General features: G+C 32.1%; 1 protein-coding gene across 2 annotated transcripts in view; it reads left to right on the forward strand.

Moving 5' to 3' along the window:
* LOC124357621 overlaps positions 1 to 21,570 on the forward strand; it is a 75,584-nt gene extending 54,014 nt beyond the window's left edge. For both annotated transcript variants that reach the window (XM_046809567.1, XM_046809569.1), the window contains exons 2-6: positions 7,799 to 7,883; positions 8,619 to 8,736; positions 10,802 to 10,887; positions 18,144 to 18,273; positions 20,656 to 21,570. In XM_046809567.1, coding sequence (XP_046665523.1) covers positions 7,803 to 7,883; positions 8,619 to 8,736; positions 10,802 to 10,887; positions 18,144 to 18,273; positions 20,656 to 20,729 — 489 coding nt within the window. In that variant the 5' untranslated portion in view covers positions 7,799 to 7,802 and the 3' untranslated portion in view covers positions 20,730 to 21,570. The remainder of the gene's footprint in view (positions 1 to 7,798; positions 7,884 to 8,618; positions 8,737 to 10,801; positions 10,888 to 18,143; positions 18,274 to 20,655) is intronic.
* The last annotated feature ends 1,349 nt before the right edge of the window (positions 21,571 to 22,919 follow it).

Raw genomic sequence — 22,919 nt, forward strand, 5'->3', positions numbered from 1 at the left:
GAGAGGAGTTTTGAAACCATAGAGTACAATAGAATTTGAACTTAATTGGACGTCAAATGTGAAGATCTGAAGGCTCTTTATATACGATTGTGAGAAAATGTGAGAAAAATCATCTCTGGACAGCACCTCCAGATTGTTGTTATTTATGTTAGAAAAAGCCCTGGTAGTCTCTAAAAACTAACTGTCTTTGTTCTCAATAATTTTAAAGAACTGAAATTGTCCTTATTTAATTGTGAATATAAGAAAAATTAATATGAAATTTCGTAACCTAGCCACGAAAACTTACCCAGTCTTTGATACATATTGCGTGTTTCAAATATAAACTGTACGTACTTCCTCTAGATAAGCACAAACGTCAGAGTTAGTCACGATTTTCTCCCCATATGTAAATGTACTAGCAATAGCCATGTTAAGGTCAAAAGGTTTTACCCCTAACCTTTGAGTTGATAAGTAAGAGTTACAGAGCATCGTCTATAAGCATATCGGGCATCTGTAAAAACGTCTTCCTTCTTCAATCGTTATAAATTTAATTGCTTAGTTTTAAAAATTGTCCGATTTATTTATTTTTACAAACATTAATCAATTTCGAATCATGCAGTGTGAGTTATCCAATAAACTATTTTATACACCGAAATCCGCATGAGAGAAAGCTCTGTTGGATGGAATTTAATACCTAAAATTATAAGTATGTTCTTCGATTTTTATTCCTCAAGACTACATTTGATATGGCTAATTAAGGAAGGCAAAGACACAGGTGGTAACAATCCTACTGATAAAATGGAGTCTTCGTAGATACCGCGTCTGACAGCTTCTATGTCAGATCACTCCGGTCTGAAAATACTGTATTTCGATATCATAAATGTAATTTAAGTCGAAGGGAAGCCAACAAAAACCCGTTCTCAATCCACCAACATGTTGTACACCTACGGAAACAAACGGGTACACTGTTAAACTTGTAACGTACGTAGGCCTAGACCTGAAATCAAAAAGATCTACAGTACACATTATATTGACGCTGGAAGCCTGTCAACGGTTGGCTGTGTATTGATCCGCAATTGTTACTAATATTAACTCAGAGGATATTACGTAGTAACGCAACCAGTGCTGTTCTAGGCATCAGATTTGAGGGAGGGGGTTCTCTGATTTTTATATTATATTAAAAGGAAATTAATTTAACTCGTCACACAGCTTTAATATTAAGAACAAATCAAGTAACATTTATATTGTTGGTATTTGTTTATTGGAATTTTCTAAAATTAATACAGAAATTGGTCTAATGCTGATATTAAAACTGAATTCGACCTGAATATATTATGAATACATGTCTTATTATATATTAGCTTTGTTATGTATTAGTTATAAATATATATTAATTAAATGCAAACAAATAGATTACGTGTTTTCATTCAGTGTCATCAACAATTCCTGTAAGTGGCCGTAACCAGATGACACTGGATGTTTCCTGACATGAATCACCCCGATCCACATCATTAGTGGTTGAATGGAAGTAGTTATTAATGGAGGCTTGTGAATTTTCACACAGGTTAAACCATTGATTTTTAGTCGTACTACAGTATTTAGTCAACTTTGCCGGAAGTTAGAAACATATTGTTTAATTCATACTATCGGTATTTATCAACATTTTTGTCATAGTACATTTGAGATTAAAACTGCCTCGGCCGCTTAAATTAATTAAAACTAAAATCTCTAAAGTTCATGGAGAAGAGAATTGAAACAACTAACATACTTAGAGGAAAGGCTGCGCCACTCTAACCGAAAGTTCACGGGTTCGATTACCGCGGAGATCAATAATTGTTTGTTCGTGGGTCTGTACCGGTTTCCGGTAAAAACGTTTCTTCGATTGAAATACCAATGTCGTAGAAAGAACCCCTTCCAATAAAAAAGTATAGGTTAAGATTGATCGTTCCCGTGCTTTCCTTTTCTTCAATTCCGTTTTCTGTGACGACGGTTTTCTAATAAGTACATTTTTCATAAATAATTATTCCGCAATCTTGTATAGTATGAGTTTTAGTAGATACATATGATGAATTTAATCACCGGGTGCATTTATTTCCTTAGTAAACATGACATTGTTAAAAACTAAAAAGTTGATGGAAAATAGTAATTGTTTTACGTCTTCGCGGGAAGCGCAAACCTGTGGTGTGTGAAGGTCTGAGAGGAGGCTGTAGACAATATAATGAAAGTAATAATAATTTAATTTAATCTCAATTAATATTGTGTTTAGTGTTATTGTAGCATTTGTTATTTTCACGTTAGTTTGAAGTCATTTTGAATAAGTTTCGAAACTATTGTATACTGTATATCTGTACAATCAACAAGTGTAAGTAGGGACATAACTTCAAGACTCATTCCGATCAGGACCGTACCTAGGCTTGTTGGCGCCCTGGTCAAGCGGAGCCTTGCCCTCCCCCACCAACATAAATATAATAAGTCAATTCTACATTGTGAATAATCAATACAATATTTGTATTACTATTGCATATTCTAGTACAAATAAGTGTAGACTGTGGTTGTGTTATTATCACGCTTTCCGATTCAACCTAAACCCGCGATGCCTCTACTCATCAGTCTACAGCCGCAGCCTGTAAAAGCTAGTCCCAATCACCCCTCCCCCTTCGAAAGGCCCTGTTTCCGATCGTGCTGGTATTCAGTGTGTTTTATTTACATTGAAGTTCAAATACTGCTGAAGTTCTCCAAAGAGTGTTCTCCCTCGCAGAACTAAACCCGAACGAATGTTGGAAGACTTATGGATCTACAAGACTGTCACTTCCCGACTATAAAATTCCAAGGTTTAGAAATATCCCAAAATACATGATTGGGTTGCCAATGTATTCAACTTATTCAAGAGTCTACTGTCCAAGAGCCTCAGCTGGGTAATGCCACCATATAACACAAGTGTCTTTTGTTCTGGAGGTCTTAGTCCGTGTGTGGTCTCTCACATTGACGTTATAGACGAGAGCTGTTCCGATAACCGGCATTTCGTACCCGGTTATTAAAAACGCTCAAAAGAAAGTCAAGAGTCAACAGGACAGTACAGCCTTCCAATCTATATTTACTTTAGGTATCCATATCCTCCATATATTGTAATGTAAAGACACAGAGAAACAAACCTATACATCATTTGTCTGTGATATAGGCTACATATGCAGCGTAAATTTAGACGTAATGACATCCCCCTCTTCCCAACGACCGTCTCCGAAACCAGAGTAACCGTGATCTGCGTAGCGTACTATACTGCCTACCTATTTGTATTTCATGAATGGTACCCAGGCGAGAATAATAATCTTGGCAAACCGGTTTAGCCACTATGACCTTGAGTAACATCGTGCCTGAGTTTGGGACTGGATCAGTCCTTAGCCTATCCTCACTGCGCACAGTATTGTCAATGACGATCTTTATAAAACTGTATTGTTTTATTATAATGTTGTATGCATAAAGGTATACAATATACTTCTAATACTGTAACTGAATGAAAAATATAGGAAATAATGCTATTGCTGCTAATAATATTTCATCAGAAAACCTGATAAATGGCGCCACAAAACCAAGTACAAGTATCTATTTTAAGATTAAAAAAATAATACTAGCTGGTACCCACGGATACGCACGCATTATCGTGTTGAGCACCATGGGCATATTCTTTTTAAATATTTATGGCCACAGTTATTTATTCCAATTATAGTATTTTTTGTGCCATAGTTAATTTTGCCTTACTCCCCCATCAGGAAAAAAATATTTACATACACGGGTCTGATAAGTCTACTTCGGTCATAAAGCGTCTACTTTCGGCCCTTGTACGAGTAGTTTACTTCCAGTCTACGATATTTCTGGTTTGTTTGATATCTGAGTTTCCTTTGTAGCCCTGATCAAGAAGATATGTACATAAGCAAATCCGAGAATCCTACTTTTGTCAAAGGACAACTAAGATGGATTTACAACGGTCTTTAAATGTATTGTAAAAGTTGGATAGTAACTTTGTCTTTGATACTTCCCTTACTGCACTGATCAATCACTGTATACTTATTGTCTGCTAAAATGTAAAGTTAAAGTGTATTTTTACTAAAACTTATAATTTTCTTATCTAGATATTTTCTTAATCTGTGCTCAACACTGGTTACAGAAAAAGTTACTATCAAGCTTACTTTGCGCTTTCAAAGTTAAATAAAACTATGGTTAAATAGATTAAACATATGGTTGTACTAATAAAATAGTGTTTATACAAAACAGTAGATTATATTCAATAAATAGTGCAATTTTTCGTAACTTTGGAGACTAGTGGGGCGTAGCCCAGAGGGAGTTTTAAAATAGAAATAGGCATATATGTTAACCAGAGACCCTAAGAATATCCATCTAAAATATTAAGACTACAATATTTTACATGGACTACAATCGGTATATGTAGTTTTTACGTGATTGAGTAACACACAGACATACACTATTAGATTTTTACAAAATAGTATAGATTTATGTTTACTTTTGACCTTACTCATTTTCAATTGTAGAATTAACGATGGTGTCCCATTTTAAAGATTAATACGCATTCAAACATTTATTTAGTTTTTTATTTATTTAAAATCTAATTTTTACTCTATAATACCAATATTAATGGATAATTCACTTTCCAAGATACATTTAATAGCTTCTGGATAATTTAAAATGAGAAATGTCATGTTTCATGAGTCGGCTCTAAGCAATTAAAGTTGGATTTATTATTGATATAAAGATTTATATTGCTTTGACAAGAACATGTGAGTAGAAGAAATTTTGTAAATTGGGAGAGGTTTATGAGAAGGAAATTCGACAATGCTTTCTCGTTCATTACAATATAATATTTTTTCATCTTAATGGAGTTAAGCGGTGTCATTTCTATAGTGTTTTATATTCTCCAGTTGCATGCTCCGTCGTTTATTTTGTGCCGCTTGAATCAGCAACTCTTTCCTTCCGCTTACTCAGCCACGGTACTTAATCCTTCCGATCACACTGCATACATAATCACCGAGGGACCCTGGTAAACCTTATTTACTCCTTATTTACTATGCATGCAAAGTACTGGACCAAGGTGATTTTGATTGTCTACACAGTTGCTTTAAAAGCTCCTAAAAATGCCGCTTTTGTTGAAAGATAACCTTGTACCTTACTTGGACTAGCTGACCTTGGGCTGAGGATTACATTGGACACATTGGACTATTGGAGTGTTGTGCCTCTCCTAAGAGATTGGAGTCCACACAATCCAAAGCAGAATGAATGAGACCAGTATAGATATCTTAATCCCAAGGACAGACCTGCAAGACTAAATAAATTCAATTGAAGTGACTGTTTTCAGCCATTGTGACTCTTTATACTGGCAACAACCATCAAAGTACAAAGGTTGTTAGGTTGTGTGTTGTTTGTACTACAATAACTTCAAAATACAATACTGAGATCACCTGTCTAACAGTATAGATTTCTTAATCCCAAGGACAGACCTGTGAGACTAAATAAATTTAGTTGAAGTGACTGTTTTCAGCCATTGTGACTCTTTGTACTGGCAACAACCATCAAAGTACAAAGGTTGTTAGGTTGTGTTGTTTGTACTACAATAACTTCAAAATACAATACTGAGATCACCTGTCTAACAGTATAGATTTCTTAATCCCAAGGACAGACCTGTGAGACTAAATAAATTTCAGTTGAAGTGACTGTTTTCAGCCATTGTGAATCTTTGTACTGGCAGCAGCCACAAAACCTAATTGATTGGACTTTAATACAATACTGATATCTCCTGTCTAAATCTAGCAATCATTAGTCTCTGACTGTCTGCTCCCACAGCTAAACACTGTGATCCCATCTAGATACAATTGATTTCATACACTTTGCCCTTAAAATAAAATGATGTTAGTAACATACATTATCTCCTGAATTGTGATTTAAAGGGCTGTGGTTCCCTTTGATGGTGATCTTCTACTAGTATACAGTGATTTTTAGTTAGAAAAAAAAAATTTTTTATTTGTTGAATGCTTGAACATTTTTTGAGGATTATAAACCTTGACAATAGTTCATAGATAAACATAATGATCTATTCACCTGATGTTATTATCTCCTCCAAGTTTTCTTGTTCTGCAGCTGTAAGGACTGTTGGCATCCTGTTTTGTAGGTTTAGAAGCCAAAGCTTCTTCTTTGCCACTTGTAGTATGTTAGATTTAGACTTAGATTGTTAGTCTTAGCATAGTAGATTCACCCTTTTGTGCGTAGCTAGCATAACTTTGTATACAGGAACTTTTGGAAGTTTACACCACTATAAGGTTGGACATCTCCCAAATCCCACTTTAATTAATTACTCCAAGAGATCCAACACAAATATTTAAAATGACAACCAACATTACTTGTCATCATCACAATACTGTATCTTGCACTATGTGTGAGGTACAAATTATAAAACCTGTGTGTCTACTATGACTAAATATGACAAAGTAGAAGTACACCACACTGGCACACCGTGTGTCATAACAGGTTTCACTGTGGTTGCATGCAAGATTTCAAATCTATAGCTCATTTTATTGTTAAGATGTCCTGCGGACACATAGACAGACAGATAATCATGCAGAAAAGAAGTTGACATGAAAATTATGCATAATAGAACATATTCTTCTAGAAATGTAGTTTCATACAAAACAAAATCTACATATTATTAAATCTTTCTCGAGTATTTTTGACAGTATACATTCAGATTTTTCCATGAAATTGGGTTTTCTATCAGTGTTTAAGTAATAAAACTCTACACACCAAGTCACTATAAAATTATGTTGTATGTGTTAGGATAGTTGTGCTATATGTGTTAATATTCCACATGTTTGAATCTCCTGTGTGTCTATTGAATTTCTTTACAAATTTATTTATTCTGCTATTTTCTTGTTGCCATCGTGGTTGTACCTATAACAACAATGTAAAAATATTCGCTAACACAGTCAAATCCCATGGATTGACATGCACCATCATGGAACTCAGTAGTCCTCAAATAGAAATTAAGCTGCATGTACTATTTCAAGTGGTCTATAAGAACAATGTAAAGATTTTTGCTAACACAGTCAAATCACATGGATTGACATGCACCATCATGGAACTCAGTAGTCCTCAAATAGAAATTAAGCTTCATGTACTATTTCAAGTGCATCACTTTGTTTTCGAGATATCGTGTACACAGACAGACAGAAATGAAATGTGTCCAGTACCACAAGTGATATGCTTCGATAAAGCCAGCCAATTATATCTAGAGCAGTACTTGCCTAAAGCACATTTCCTTTAGTTATGTATCAGTCTATGAGAAGATATTTCATTCCATAACAAAAATCTGGTGCCATTTGAGAGTTGTGGTTGTGGCAAAAAAAAGAAACAGTGATTATAAATATTGAATTCATATACTACAGAAAAGTATTGAATTCATAAGATTAAGGTCATTGATAGAGATGTAGCATCATAGTGATACGTAGAGTCACTAGACATAACTAACTTTACAGCACAAAATGTTTCTCACACAGTCCTCATAAAGATGATAGATAAATTACTTTTAAAGCCAGAGACAATACTAAATAATATTTGTTATATTCCCTCTACCTCTACTTCCTGGAGGAACTCATAAACTTATATTTTCAATTATTTTAATAACAAAATACATGTAATAATGTATTCTTTCTACTGCTGTGTATCTAATGTTCACTATGCTTATGTAACTTACTGAATTTAAATTTTAATGCAATGAAAATGTCATTAATCTAAAATCTGGTTTTTTTTTCTATTTCAGAAAAATGTCTATCCCCCAACTAGATTCATGTTGCTGCGGTTGCAGCTTGAAGACAGGCTCAAAGATCATTGGTTGGATATCCATGGTAAGTTGTCCGTTTATTTCATCCAATTAACTCAATTGGATTATTAATTAATTAATTAAATTAATTAACAATTGTAGGCTATAATTTTTATATATTTAACTCAAAATTGTTATGTAATGATCCTCTTTTTACTGTAATTAAAGTTACCTAATTAGAACTAAAACATTACATCCATCTTGCATCAGTACATCTAGAGATTAACCCTTGAATGACTGAATACTATACAGCTGAATATGAAATAGACCACTTTAACTTTATAATCACTAATAATCAAGTTTATTTTGTGAACATTTTTGTCATAGACTAGTCTTTTCAATTCTAATATAAAGGAGAAATCTTAGGATTTGCATTTCTTTCTGATATTCTTTAATATTTTAATATATCTACATTACTAAGATTGTATAGACTTTTGCTTTTAGTTTTTTCTTCCCTTTGCTTCTTTTAAAAATATAACTTGTAATACAAAACACGTTTTGACAGAAATCTGCTACTGCATGCAACACATATCCATATCTAAGTTAGGTTTGAATTATAAATGGTAATGCATATTGATTCATTATAAATTTTGATTAATAAAAGGCTTTTTCATTTTTGTTTTGCCATTGTCCCAATGCTCATATGCCAACAGACTCATTAAAAGGCAAAATGTGTGTACTGTTAAATGAACAACCTGTATCTAACATAATTTTTAAACAGCTGTGTAATATTAATATTGATTTGTTTTACTTTTTGCAGATAGCCAACATTGTCTCAGTGATAACGTTTGGATTGGCTCTTGCAGGCCTTTACTACATCCAAGAACATCCTGATAAAGTTGCTCCTGAAAATAAAGCGATACTTGATAACTTACCCAGTAAGAACATTCAGTGTATTAAGTCTTTTTAGTATTTGGTAGTTTTTCTCTGATTTTAACAACATACAAATAGTACTGATTAACATATTAAAAAATTTTCACACACACACACTGTATATATACAGGGTGTAATAAAAAGGTTGGGCTTGCTATGTATTTTCAAATTCTGTGTGTAATTCTAAGCTAAAAATGAAGAATAACTTTTCTTCCAATTTTGACTTTGTTTTGCCACTAGCCACCATTTTGTATTTTTTATATGAAAATCATTATCTCTAAAACTAGCTAAAGCTAAAGAAAAATAAATTTGACACATAGGTTTGAATAGGCAAGAGGAAAATAAAAAAAATAATTGTGTTATTGTCTTTAATATTAACAAAATGGAGTCTGTTGAAAAATGTTATAGTTAAATAACAAAAAAAAACAAGTATAGTTATAAAAAGTGTACTGGACACCAATTATTTGGAGAATTTTATTGCAATTTCAATTTCAACGGAATCCATCAAGGCATAAGTGAGCACGACCACTTTAAAGGTACGCTTGCACAAGCTGTGAGCAACAAACATTTTGTCTTTTGAAAGGTATCAGCTGTTTTACATTGGTTATAAAAATTTAAAAGATACCAACTATTTTGCAATTTTTATAACAATTCCAACAATATTTTTTTCATTGAAATCCGTCAATGCATAAGTGAGCACGGCCACTTTAAAAATACACTTGCACAAGTCGGGATCAACAAAGAGCTAATACATCTCAACTATGACACGTTTGGATGCGCGTGCGCACAAGGTGTGTTCGAGAAGTAATGTGAATGTATAAGTTTTGTGGGTTTGGAGAGTCCGATTGACAAGATTTTTTATTATGGTGGTACTCATATTCCTCCTGAAGTATGATGAAATGTTAAGTTGTATTTATTGTTTACTTTTTCAGTGGCAGCTGCTAAGGTTAGACATGTTTTTTTGTTACAAAAATATATTAAAGAATTTGTATAAAATTTGGGGTGAAAAATGAAATAAAGTGTAACAAAGTGGTGGAAATATTAATAAAAGCCTATGAAAAGTGCTGTGAGTAAAATAGGAGTTTACAAGTGGTATAAACATTTCAAAGATGGCTGTGAAGACATTGAAGATGACAAATGTCCAGACACCCCAGCACATCAACAACCGATGAAAACGTGAAAAAATTGGAAGATATGGTTATGAACGATCATCATATTACAACCAGAGAAGTCGCTGATGTTGTCGGCATATTAACTTTAGCTTATGTCTTGAAATTATTTTGATGTTTTGGGTATGAAATGTGTGGCAGAAAAATTTGGTCCTAAATTGTTGAATTTTAAACAAAAACAACAGTAATTGGACTCCTGATCAACAGTTGCTCAGGAGTCACTAAATGAAGTGAACAAGAATGCAGAATTACTGAAATGAGTTATAACAGGTGATTAAACATGGGTACATACGTATATATGATGTCAAAACTTAAGGGTCGATCATTCCAGTGGAGGCATTCTGGATCGCCAAAACCGAAAAAAGTCTCAACAAGTGTAGTCATAAGTGAAGTTTATACTTACTGTGTTCTTCAATTTTAATGGCATAGTGCATCATGAATTCTTACCACAAGGTCAATTGGTCAATAAGGAGTACTACCTGTTAGTTCAACGCGTAAAGCAATCTGAAAAATGCCCAGATTTGTCACAAAATAGTTCATGACTTTTGCACCAAGACAATGCACCTGCTCACACCTCATTGCTTGTTAGTAAATTTTTGGCCACAAACAACAGTACTGTAACAAAGGGCCATTCTCTGTATTCTCCAGTTTAAGCAATAACCTTCTGCTGCATTTGAGGTCTATTATTTTTTATCAGTTTGTATTAAAATTGTGTATATAGCTGAATGGTTAAGTTGTTGAATTGCAACCAAACAACAAATTCATTTTCTAAACTTGAATTTGTTAATGGTCACAAACCTATATCATAAAACATTTGCTAAAAAATCATAATATAACTTGAAAATTGTTTAATTCTCTATATGAATGTGAATTTTTATACTTATTCTGGTTTTGTTTTTAGCATTGAAAGCTGTTGCCATTATGATGATAATTACTCATATCATTGGCTGCATTTTGTCTTTGATTCTTCTCATGGGAGTATATCAGGTAACTTCTTGTTAATTCATATGTTGTTAGATTGTAATTTTTTATATATGTAATGTATATAATATGTAGAAGTCTTGATTGTTTGAGATAAATAAGACTTATGTAGTAAATATAAAACATAACATGTTGTAATTTTAGTCTAAACAGAAAAATATTTAGATTGTTTTCAAAACTCTGCAAACCAGTTGGGTTGAGCAAGTCATTCATACAATGTGGGATTACAACACTCTGTAGATCACTGCAGATTTCTAAATCATCACATTTTATAATTTCCATTTGATTAGCTTTCAAAACATCAAATTCTTCTAGATTCTCTACCTCCAAGCCTTCAGCAAGGCCTTTGATTGCCTAAACCATTCTCTACTTCTTCAAAAAGTGAAAAATATGGGCATTGGGGAATATTGTACAGTATAACTGGCTTGCCAGCTACCTAGAAGACCAGTAATAAATAGTTGAAGTGAGTTATATAATAAACAACATACCCCATAAGGCAAGATAACCTTACTCCCGATTAGTAGAAGTGTACTTCAGTGCTCTATACTTGGACAACAAATGACCTACTAAGCTACATCTTAACTAGACCCGAGGGATGCTACGTGCTGATGACACAGTATCTTTAATTGCTAACGAAGACTCATCTCTTGAAATAAATTCTTTTATAACTTTGAATAAAACGATACCGCCAGTATAATGACTTAGTTCTTAATGAGAGCAACACCAGAGGCCAATAATAGAAGTAGACTGGTAATCAGTTAAAATTTGAGGCTGGTGAGAACAGTGCTATAGTTCAGTCTAGCGGATTTATTATACAGTAGGACCTTGATATATCGAACCTCAATATATCGAATTCCTCGATAAATCGAAGTTTTGTCATTCCCCTTAAATGTCCCATTTACTTCAATGCTAATTTTACCTCTACATATCGAAGATTTCAAGTAAATAACCTCAATATATCGAATTTTCGACAATAATTTTGCCTATTTTTTACCTCTATATATCGAAGTTTTCTTATAATTACCTCAACATATCGAAGTTTCAGTTTATCAACGAAACGAACTTTAGTACTGTATTGTCGTGTTGTGCAAACGAACAACCATCAAAGTAGAGTAGGTACCGTATTTTTCATGTCGAACCCCCACCACCAACACTCCTTTGTTTTCTGTAGACGCCAGTGGTGGGTCACCACTCCACCCTCAGTTTAATTTGGACGTTACCACGATTAGTGCGAGTAGATTTTTTTTTAACAACAGTAAATAAGTTTTGCAAACTCTTTATAACATGTACGTAAGCCTACATTACAGTAGCATTTTAAACATTTAAAATACAGTACAGTAGAACCGTATTTCAGACATGTGTATTTATACTGTACAACATAACTTTTTAAGACGTTACAGTATTTCATATTCATATTTATGTAATAATATTACTCTATACGTTTAGTTAAAAAATAAATAAATTTAAATTGATGTATGGTGTTCTTGTTATAATTTCTTATTCACATTTCCCGATAAAGTAATGTACGATTCTTAATTGTACTGTATTATTGTAGTGGGTGTGGACCTCTATACAGTATATCGAAGTCTGTCAGAGTTAACCTTGATATAATGAATAATACAACAACAGTTGTAAACCTCTATATATCGAAGTCTGCCCCAAACAGCCTTGATATATCGAACCTCATTATATCGAAATTCTTGATATATCGAAGTTTTGTAAATCCCCTTGAGGTTCGATATATCAAGGTCCTACTGTATAAACAAGCTGTGGAGTGAATACCTGTGGAAAGAGCTAGGCGGGTGGAGGCAAGGGATGAGGAAGTGCGAGGTAGAGGGGACAGCCTACTGCAATATAGTTTGGGCTGTCAACACTACAACAACAAGTCGGAACACTTCTCCCGTATGGATTAGCAATCTACTATTATTGTGTGACTCTGGCAACACACAATAACTAATATCGAGAAGCTGGAGAACCGAATAAAATCAAACTCCTTTATTTACAATATTTTTAAGATACATTATTACTTACTCTATTGAGTCAAGTTATATATAATTTAGATATAACAAGGTACATTATTACCAATGTTGAAAAAAAATGAAGTCATAATTTAAAGTCAAGAGTAAATAAATTCATCCAGTATGGAGAAAGGATTTTACTTAAGCCAGTTGCTTAGCCGTATTCTTAGGTGTTGGTCTTCTGTTCCATTCATGTTTCAGGAAGGTGATACCAGATTTTGGCTGCCATGTAACCTGATTTCTGCTCATACTTGGTTAGTCTATTTTTGGGAAGGCAGTAATGTGTTGCATATCAGTTGTTACATGTTTGGAGCTGTGATCCTGTCTTCAATGGATGTACAGACTTTGTGTGAGAATATGTGATAGAGGTACTCGTCCAACAACAGTAAGGATGTTGAGCTCTTTGAATTTCTCCCTATAGGATTTTCTAGGGTTTAGTTCTCCAAGGATCCTTATAGCTCACTTCTGTTTAATGAGCACTCGCTGCATGTTTGTCTTGCATGAGTTTCTCCAGCCTAATAGACCATACCCCAGGTGCGATTCAAAGAGTAGTAGGCTATTTTGGCAGAGCTTAGGACATTAATGGTGGTCATGATTCAATTTCAATTTTTCAGTTCCTTCATTAGCGTAAAATAATATATAGGCTGCAATATGCTTTGTCACAGTCTATTAAATGGTAGCACAACGACATAAATAAAATAGTAGACATTTAGCTTCAGTATAAATTTGATGTTATGCCAATATATATGTAACTTCTTTTTGTTTTACTTAGACGTATAAATTGTTCATCAATAAGGTTTTTATTTGTGGCGTTCTATATAAGTTTACTATTTCTTAAATTAAATTCTATATAATGCTCTTTAACATACATAATTTCCTGAAACATGAACACACAGGGTATCGTTAAAATACTTAGATCAATAAAATGAGGTCTACAATGTCCCTAATCCCCACAATACATTTAATTGCCTTCTTTTGCCATATAAAAACCAGTTGAGCACCAGACGAATTCCCCCAAAGAGTTGTACCATATAACAGATGACAGTGAAAAAAGAAGAGTAATAAGCATTTAAAATAAGTTTCTTATTGTTACATGTTTTTCGTTTCCTCAATACAAAAAGAACTCTTGCTAATTTTTTACACAATTTATTTGTATGTTAAGCTTTCAGTCTGTATTTATTCCTAGAAAAGTAATTATTCTCAGTGTTTTTAAGCCCAAAAACAATTTTTTTCTGTCTTATTTCTGTTAAGTAATAATTTATTATTTTCAAGCCATATGCAAGTTTTTTTACAGGGTTTCACTGTTTTTAAGTAATAGATTAAGATCTTTCCCTACATTTAACAATGTTGTGTTGCCAGCATAAAAAACACAATTACTGGATAAGGAATTTAGGAGGTCATTATTAAAAATAATAAAAAGAAATGGCCCAAGTACTAAACCCTGGGGAACCCTGTTTAATACTTTTTGCAAGCTTGATTGTTGTTCACCAGTTTTAACTATTTGATATCCATCCAACAAGTATGATCTTAATAGACTTAGCTCATTTTGCACAATACCAAAAATTCAATTTTTGTGACGAGAATATTGAGAAACACAATGTCAAATGCTTTACTTAGGTCTAACACGGTTGCATGAGTACAATTGTTTCTTTAAATCCTTGAAGTACATAGGACACTATATTTTCTAGATGGTAGAAAGTCTTTGTAAAACCATACTGACTTAATGTCAGAAATCTATTTATTTCAAAGTAACTATCAAGCTGTTGCTTAATTATACCCTCTACAACTTTTGACATAATTGGGACTAGTGATATTGGACTATAATTACTTTGAGAGTAAATAACTCCATTCTTAAAAACAGGTATTGTAATGGTAACTTTCAGATACATAGGATGGATACCTTTAAAAAACAACCAGTTTATCAAATAGGCCAAAGGACATAGCAAGACACTGTGACATTGTTTTAATAAATAATTTGATAAATCATAAAAATCTTCTGACTTTGAACTACTGATTTTTTTTATTTAATACATCTTTCAACATCAAGTATAGTTATATCATTCTATTTAAAATTATTTACAATGTTAAAATTTGTCGTTTCTAGCATTTTGTCTACATTTACAATATTAGCTGGGTTTACATTTGGTATAATATAATTACAAATATTTACAAAGTGATCGTTAAAACTTTCAACTTTGAAAAGAAAACTATGATTTAATTATAATATATATATATATATATATATATATATATATATATATATATATATATTATATATATTATAATTTCCAGTATTGATTTACAATAATATTAAGTTTTAATCCTAGATGATCATAGAAATGTGCCTGAATAATTACTCATGAATATTTGTCATAATGGTTGTTTGTTATGATGTTAATCCAGACAAGCATTTAATTGAGTTGAATTATTGTTTAAACGATACAGGTTATGAGATCTTAACATATTCTGAAAATTAATTATTTTTTATCTGTAAAACGAATGTCCAAATTAATGTCACCAGTTATAACCAGGTTCCAATTCTTAAATTTATTCAAAAAGAGAATCAGATTATTTAGAGCATCCTTGAACACTTCAATAATTCAATCTGGTGTTCTATAATGTGTAATAACAATTAATTTTATAGTAGGGAAAACAACTGATGCTACTTCAAACCCCTTTTCAAGACTGAATTGCTCTACATTTATTGGTTCATAACCATAAACAAAACTATTACTATAGATATCCCCCATGTCCTAGTCCAAGTTTTTCCTACAATTGGCTGTCAAATTATACCCACTAGGCAACTAGAAATCCACCTCCAGAGGAGTAAGCTAATGATCAATAAGGCAAATTATATTATTTTTAGATTCATTTAGAAATATATCAAATTCATTAACCTTATTTCTAGGTCACTGAATATTTATATGAAACTAGCTGTTTCCCGCGGCTTCGCACGCTTTTCATAAGCTTTGCCCGTGTATGTGCACTTCTGGTTCAAGTGAATTATATTTCCAACGATGATGTAGAGTTTGTATTGTTGCCACGATCAAGAAAATCTGTCAAAAGTGTATGTTTATAGCCATTGTCTACGTACTTGTACTTTATTATAAAATGGTCCAACACTCAATTCAACCAGAAATGTATTTTGAAGACAAATATACATCAAAGCTTAGCGCCTTAAAATAGTTTTTTGCTATTTAATATACGTAACTGTTTCGTAATCGCAGTTTATAGTGTGCAGGCGCTTTAAAAACTTTTAACAAATGCAGTACCGTCTGGTGGCGAGATACATCAATAGGCATAGTATATAAACCTTCTCCGTCGAAAAATACATATACATACACATTTTCATAATGATCGGTCAAATAGTTTACGATTCCATAAAGGACAAACACACAAACATTCATTTTTATATATATAGATATTGTAATCCTTTTGGAAAATTGGTGTATGTTATTGTCAAGTCCTATGTCTTCAACACTTCTTCTGTTGAGATGAAGTTTCCCGCTGACATAGAGCCCACATTGGGTTTGGTAGGCCTAGATCGAGGTGACATTGATTCTCCTGTGATAGATCTCAAGGTCTCCCATATCTTCATTGCCAACCACGTCTTTCCAACTGAATTTAAATGCATACCATGTACAGTATGCATGTGTCTCCCAGCTGTACTCACTTCTACAACCTCAAATTATCATAACAGTCACTTAAAGTTTTCAGTTCTAAATTAGTTTTCTTTATTTTTCTATTCACACAAGACCAGTCTTGTAAGTCATATCTTTGAGATAAGTCCACTGAAACCACGTTGTTATCAATACAGAGTACTTTTTATGCCGTCCAATACTTCATGTGCTTTGTTTCTGGCAACATCATTGGAACCACAAACAACAATCAGGATGTCTTCTTTATCCATTAATTCTTGTTTTACATTTTTCTCATTTAAAACCTGCTTGGTATGGCGTCCAAGTTTAACAAAACCACCAGGCTGGCACTTTTTAAATGTTGGTTTTTTGCATTTGTTAATATTCCAAGATACATCCTTTCCATGACTGTCTGCATAAATTAATATTGACAGTAATGAAGAGCTGTGTTTAGCGATATGTTGATTATAGCTGCTGGTTGTAAGTGGGCAATGATAGTTCATCAATCAATATAAATCTATATCTTTGATGTGACTGAAGAGAGTTTGCCATTAAATCAGAGCATGCTTTATTGTTTGTATTTACACCAACATTGACAAAACAACCATTTAAAGTATCAGAACTAATAGGTTTTATTCATTTCAGCAGTGAACCAGTTCACTTTGTTAGACTTCTTAGTTTACTTATCACATATATCGGTGGACAATAGAGATTTAAATAAACATTTAAAGCGTTTACAAACAATTTAGCAACAGTATTTAGCCTACTTCAAAATTACTATTAATCACTCATATTGGTCCAGTTAAAATCACTCAAACATCCATTAAGATTATTTAGTCTTTTAGAAGAAATTAAGTGCATGGTACAGATTTCTTGTAATATCTTTAACTGTTTATCCTTTTTCAATTTTGTACGTATAATGGTAACAGTCATCTATAAACTTGCAGAATTTGTATTGAATCTTGTTCTAGCAAGGTAGAGTCAAAACACAAAGATTGTCTGAACAGGCACTACTTCTAGTCGGGAGAACATTTGATGAAAATAAATTAAATGATCTTGAAGTATTCAAGAAAGGTTGAACATTTAAGCTGCGAGTCTCTAAAATATTAACATTAAAATCCCCTGTTAAAGCACCACTGAAGTTTCTAAAACAGAAGAATAGAGATTGGCTGTTAAAACTCATAGAGGAGCTAGCATGTAAATTGTATACACTTTCTCAGACAGGAGTTGGGGAATTAATCCAGCTAAATAGCTCAGCTTGAAATTTTAGAAATGTAGTCACCAAATGTTCTGATTACGGAGAAACTGTTCACAGTAATATAAAACCAAGCAGGTGTGTTCTTATATAATATATGAATCAACAGCTTCCCAAAATGTTTGAATACAACTACATTAAAGAGCAATGAACGCAAATCCTACAATATATGAGTGTATTTTAGTTGTCAGTAACATTTTCTAATCTATAGTTTACTGACAATACAGAGTAAATATATTGGTTTATACTGTTATTCTTCCTACCGTTTACTTTTTCTTTTTTTAATTCTAGGCATGTCCCAGAACGAGGTGAAATAACGATTTATCTAACTAACAATAATTATTTTTACAGCAAAAAGCCAAGCTGGTGCTGACATGGGTGCTGATCGCTTTGACTTGTGCTCTCATTGAACAACTCGTCAACTTAATTCAGTTGTTCACTGTATACCAGGCTGCGAATATTGGAAACATAATTTGGTTTTGTAAGTATCAACTTTTAATAACATAATAAGCAATAGAATATTTATTTTGGCAAACAGCAATATGCCAGGGAAAAATCATATAAAGTAATAGAAATATTATATGTAATGCACACTATTTGTGTAAAAATATCTGCCGAAAGTACCAGTTTTCACAATGTAATGTATGGAAAGTGTATTATCAGGGATGTACAGTCAAGATATATGCGTACAATATACCATGTGGGAATTTTCTTTATTATATTCTTTATTAACAGATTTGACAGATATTTGTTCTTGAATATTTGGTTATTAATGGGTTAATCTTATTGAACTTGGCGAATTTGTTGCCAGAAGTAGCAAAGAGAGACGTGGTGATACACAAACACACCAATAGGAGCCTCGCACAGGTTGTACTCAATATAATTATTGTGAAGGAAGTCAATACCACTTTTTCAAGAATTCGTGTACCCGCAAACGTTAGCTCTACAACTTTTCCAAGTGATGCAAAATAATTGATAACCTGTTGATGGAGTACTCTGTAGTTTTCTTCATTTTCAATAAATTTTCTATTAGATTATTTTGTATTTTTATTTTCTGTATTTTCTGAAAGGAAGTAGTCAATAATTCATTAAAATAAAATAACTTTAACAATAATAAATAAAAAAGACAATTAGATTAAGTCTAATGGAACATGTTTAAAAATTTGACATATTGTTTGTTGAATGTGATCAGAGTTTGTTCTCAATATGCAATGAGAACCAATGGATAGGAAGAGTTGATTACTACTTGGACATCACTTATTAAATATGAGGCCTAGAGCATGTTTTATATTGTCCATCTTGCATTGTAGTGACTTCTCCCTGGTTTTCAGACATATGTAATAACACCCTTGGCTTCGCACACAATTTTGTAAGATTTGCACATGTATGAGCACTTCTAGTTCGAGTGAATTATATTTCCTGCGCCAATGTTGAGTTTGCCTTGTTGCCACAATCAAGACAATCTGTAAAAATATGTATATTTATGGCCATTTAAATTTACTCTAGTCTTTATTTTTGTTCCATAGTATAGTTTGCTTTGTTTCCCAATAAGAAAACAATATCAAGATTTTAAGAGAATATACAAACACACACTGGAATCAAAAGTCTGTGACAAAAGACAACTAAAATGGATTTTATAATAATAGTCTTTAAATTTATGGTAAAAGTTAGAAAGTCTTTTATATCTACATCGCTAGAAGTTACCCGTGGATACGAATGCAATTTTGTAGGCTTTGCAAGTGTATGAGCCCTGCAGTTTCAAGTGAATTATATTCCCGACGCCAATATTGAGTTTGCCTTGTTCCCACAAAGAAGAAATTCTGCAAAAAAGGGTATATTTATATTGACCTTAATTCACTCCGGTCTCAGTATTTTTTTGTTCCATAGTCCTTGATTCCCATCTAAATTATATACATGTGTGTATGTTTAGTTAATTCTACCACTAAATATATATATATTCACTTTGGGTGTATAAAAGCAGAATTGCTCTATTATATCAATTATTAGACTTCTTGATGTAAAGTTCCTTTAATATTTCGGCATTGCCGTTTTCAAAAAGGTATAATAAGGTATAATAAAAAATAACAACACAGCAACAAAATGTACAAAAGTAAAAAAATTTTTATATATATTTATATATATATATATATATATATATATATATGTATATATAGTGGTAGAATTAACTAAATATATGGTTGTGCTGTCATAAAACAATGTTTAAACAGAACAGTTGTTTACATATAACACTCTTTCAATTAATATGTCGCAACTTTGGTTTCCAAGGTGGGAATTAACAATTGCTACTACTTAAAGACCAGTGAGGCATAGCCTGGAGGCATTTTTAAAATAAGAATAGGCCTATATTCATACCAGGGACCCTAAGAATGTCCAATTTAAATTTCAGTACAATTGTTTGAATAGATTACGCTTGAAAGCAAAACCAATAAACAAAGGCACTTTTGCATCTATGGTATTGTTACGATGTGCGGGTATTAAAACGACCAGAGTTAGGTTGGTGCCTTGCAAGTTTTATACATACTATATAATATTAGTATATTAATATTATTATATTTTAGTGGATTAAAATTAAAATGGAAATTGCCTCTTCTTTTTTTAAAATCCAAAGAAACTAAATGGAATTATGGTACTGGAGATTGATTGCTGTGAAGTTTTTCAGTGCTCCTTGTTGGTTTATATCTGTTAGTTACTATGTATTAAACTGAATATAAAATAAATATATTAGATTTCATTTTAAGTAGATATTAATGTGCTCTTTACTACTGTCAGCCAAATTTGTTTATGAGATATTTTTAATTTATGAGATAATAGTTATTTTAATATGTTTGTTTTGGTTTTACAGTGCTTGACCTTTACTTCATCCTGGTTGTATACAGTTTTTACCGTGAGATCCAGAATGTCGGCAACTATGCTTAGACAACTCTCTGCCATATTTTTAAGGTTACTTAAAGTTTCCACTTACAAATGATTTTTATTGTGTATCTAATCTGTGTTACTGTTAAGTTGTTCAGTTATGGTTAAGAAAATTAGTTTATTTTACATTTATTAGAGGTATGATCTGTTTATGAATCTTGCTCTTAAGCCAAATGCTATGCTCTAAGTTCTGGTAAGCTTTTTGTGTTTTAGGGAATTCTTGACAAGTGTGTATGTTTCTGTTAGTTTCCTTATTTTAATATTACCTCACCACAAGTATAACATATGTTATAGTAAATTAGAAATAGTAAAATAAAAAACCAAAGTTATACTAGCAGAGATATAAGATAAACAAAGTGGCTACATGTAAGCAAATTTAACAAGGTAAATAGCAGGTTTTATAATTGGACCCAAAATAATCAATCAGACTGTCTCCTTTTTAAATGCTGAGAGTAGCACTGATCATATAAGCTGTGTGGAATTATATTCTAGATAACAAACTAATTAAATACTGAAGTAAATGAAAATAGTTATGCAAAAAAAATAGATTGCACACAATTTATTTTTTAGTCTACTGTTTATTGATATCCTCTGTAATATCACCAAGTGAAAGACACTATTTTACCAATAGCTTAAGTTTAACATTTCATTTAGGTACATACCATAAGTTTCAATACTGTGAATTACTTAGTATGTATAATTAACAATGATTGTCAGTAAAACCGTCATTCTTAATAGTGACAGTCACATTGATCATCTAGGCTCTCAATCAGAGTGATTAATTTTAATATCATCATTCCTCACCAGACTTAAATATTCAATAAATTAGGAACGTTTTTCTGGAGTTGAAGTGACAATCTCTTTTATCCTTATGTATGTTGTTCTCTAAGATTAGAATGTGTTTCTTTATTAAGTTACCAACCATAATGATTCAACTTGCACAAAAATTAAGGGAAAGATGCTGGTCTCAAAATTAGGGCTTGTAGGCAGGGATAGCTTTAAGATAAATGGAAGATTCAAGTTCTGGGAGCCAGTAACTTACAACTTCTACTATCTAGAAACGTTCTTTTCTCTCAATATGAGAATAAAGAAGCTCCCAAGACTAGGGTGGAGACATTAAATTGTAAGTTATAGTTCTAAGAACTTGAATCTTACTTTCCTCAAGATCTGTCCATGTCTATAAGTCCCTTGTTAGTGTTCATAATATTCTTAATCATATTTTGGATTTTAATCTAATGTGCCTTAAAGTCTAGACTTCGTATTGTGAAAGATCTATTTAAATTGATAGTATACTATCCCAATTTTTCTACAATAGAAGTTGTTTTGATCATGTTTACATGTTTTGTTTGCAGCAGTTTGTATTTAATACTTACTGTTAGTGTTTCACAAACTTATATGCTAATTAATTAATAAATATACGTTATTTTTATAATTAGTATTGTTTATATACTAAAACATTTATACCGATTTGTAACTAAAATGCTTTAATAAATAAATATTTACTGAAAATATATGATTTATAATATTCCATTTCCACAACATTGAAGATTCTTTCGACTTATAATACATGTTTCAATTTATTTCTAAAGCCTTAATTTCAATACCAATACTTCTGGACTATTTGAATTTTAATTTACTGAAATATTAATGAAGTGCTTAATTTTGACATAATTAAATCTCAAAAAGACAATATATAATACATTCAATAGTCAATAGTCAATAGTCAATTGAATTTCAACTATCTTGTTGATTAGCATATTTCATGCTGTGTACGGTACACTAAAATTCTCCAATGGAACCTAGTGTACCTGAATGTTTGTATAAGGAATATGTAATATCATCTTGAGTTAATTAAGCTTCGGGTGGTAAGTAAAATGTGATATATTTTATCTTGCTGTTATTTTGTTCATTTTTAAAATATTTAGGTGAAAAGTAATATAAAGCCAATGAACCTTTCCTTTGTGACATTTTCTATACAAGTTTAAAAAGACAGACTTATAAATTTAACTGTAAATTGGTTTTGTATATCTTTAGAAACTTGCGCAATGCTTACTTATTGGTCTAAATGTATAGCTAATATACAGGCCGCATTAATCCGAACCCACAGAATCTGCCACAACCAGTTGGTATTTTTAGATTTCCGTGTAACAATCTAATGCCTCCTGTTGTGCACAATAAAATTTATTTAAGCAT

This window comes from Homalodisca vitripennis, chromosome 3 (assembly GCF_021130785.1).
Source record: "Homalodisca vitripennis isolate AUS2020 chromosome 3, UT_GWSS_2.1, whole genome shotgun sequence".
NCBI lineage: Eukaryota > Metazoa > Arthropoda > Insecta > Hemiptera > Cicadellidae > Homalodisca > Homalodisca vitripennis.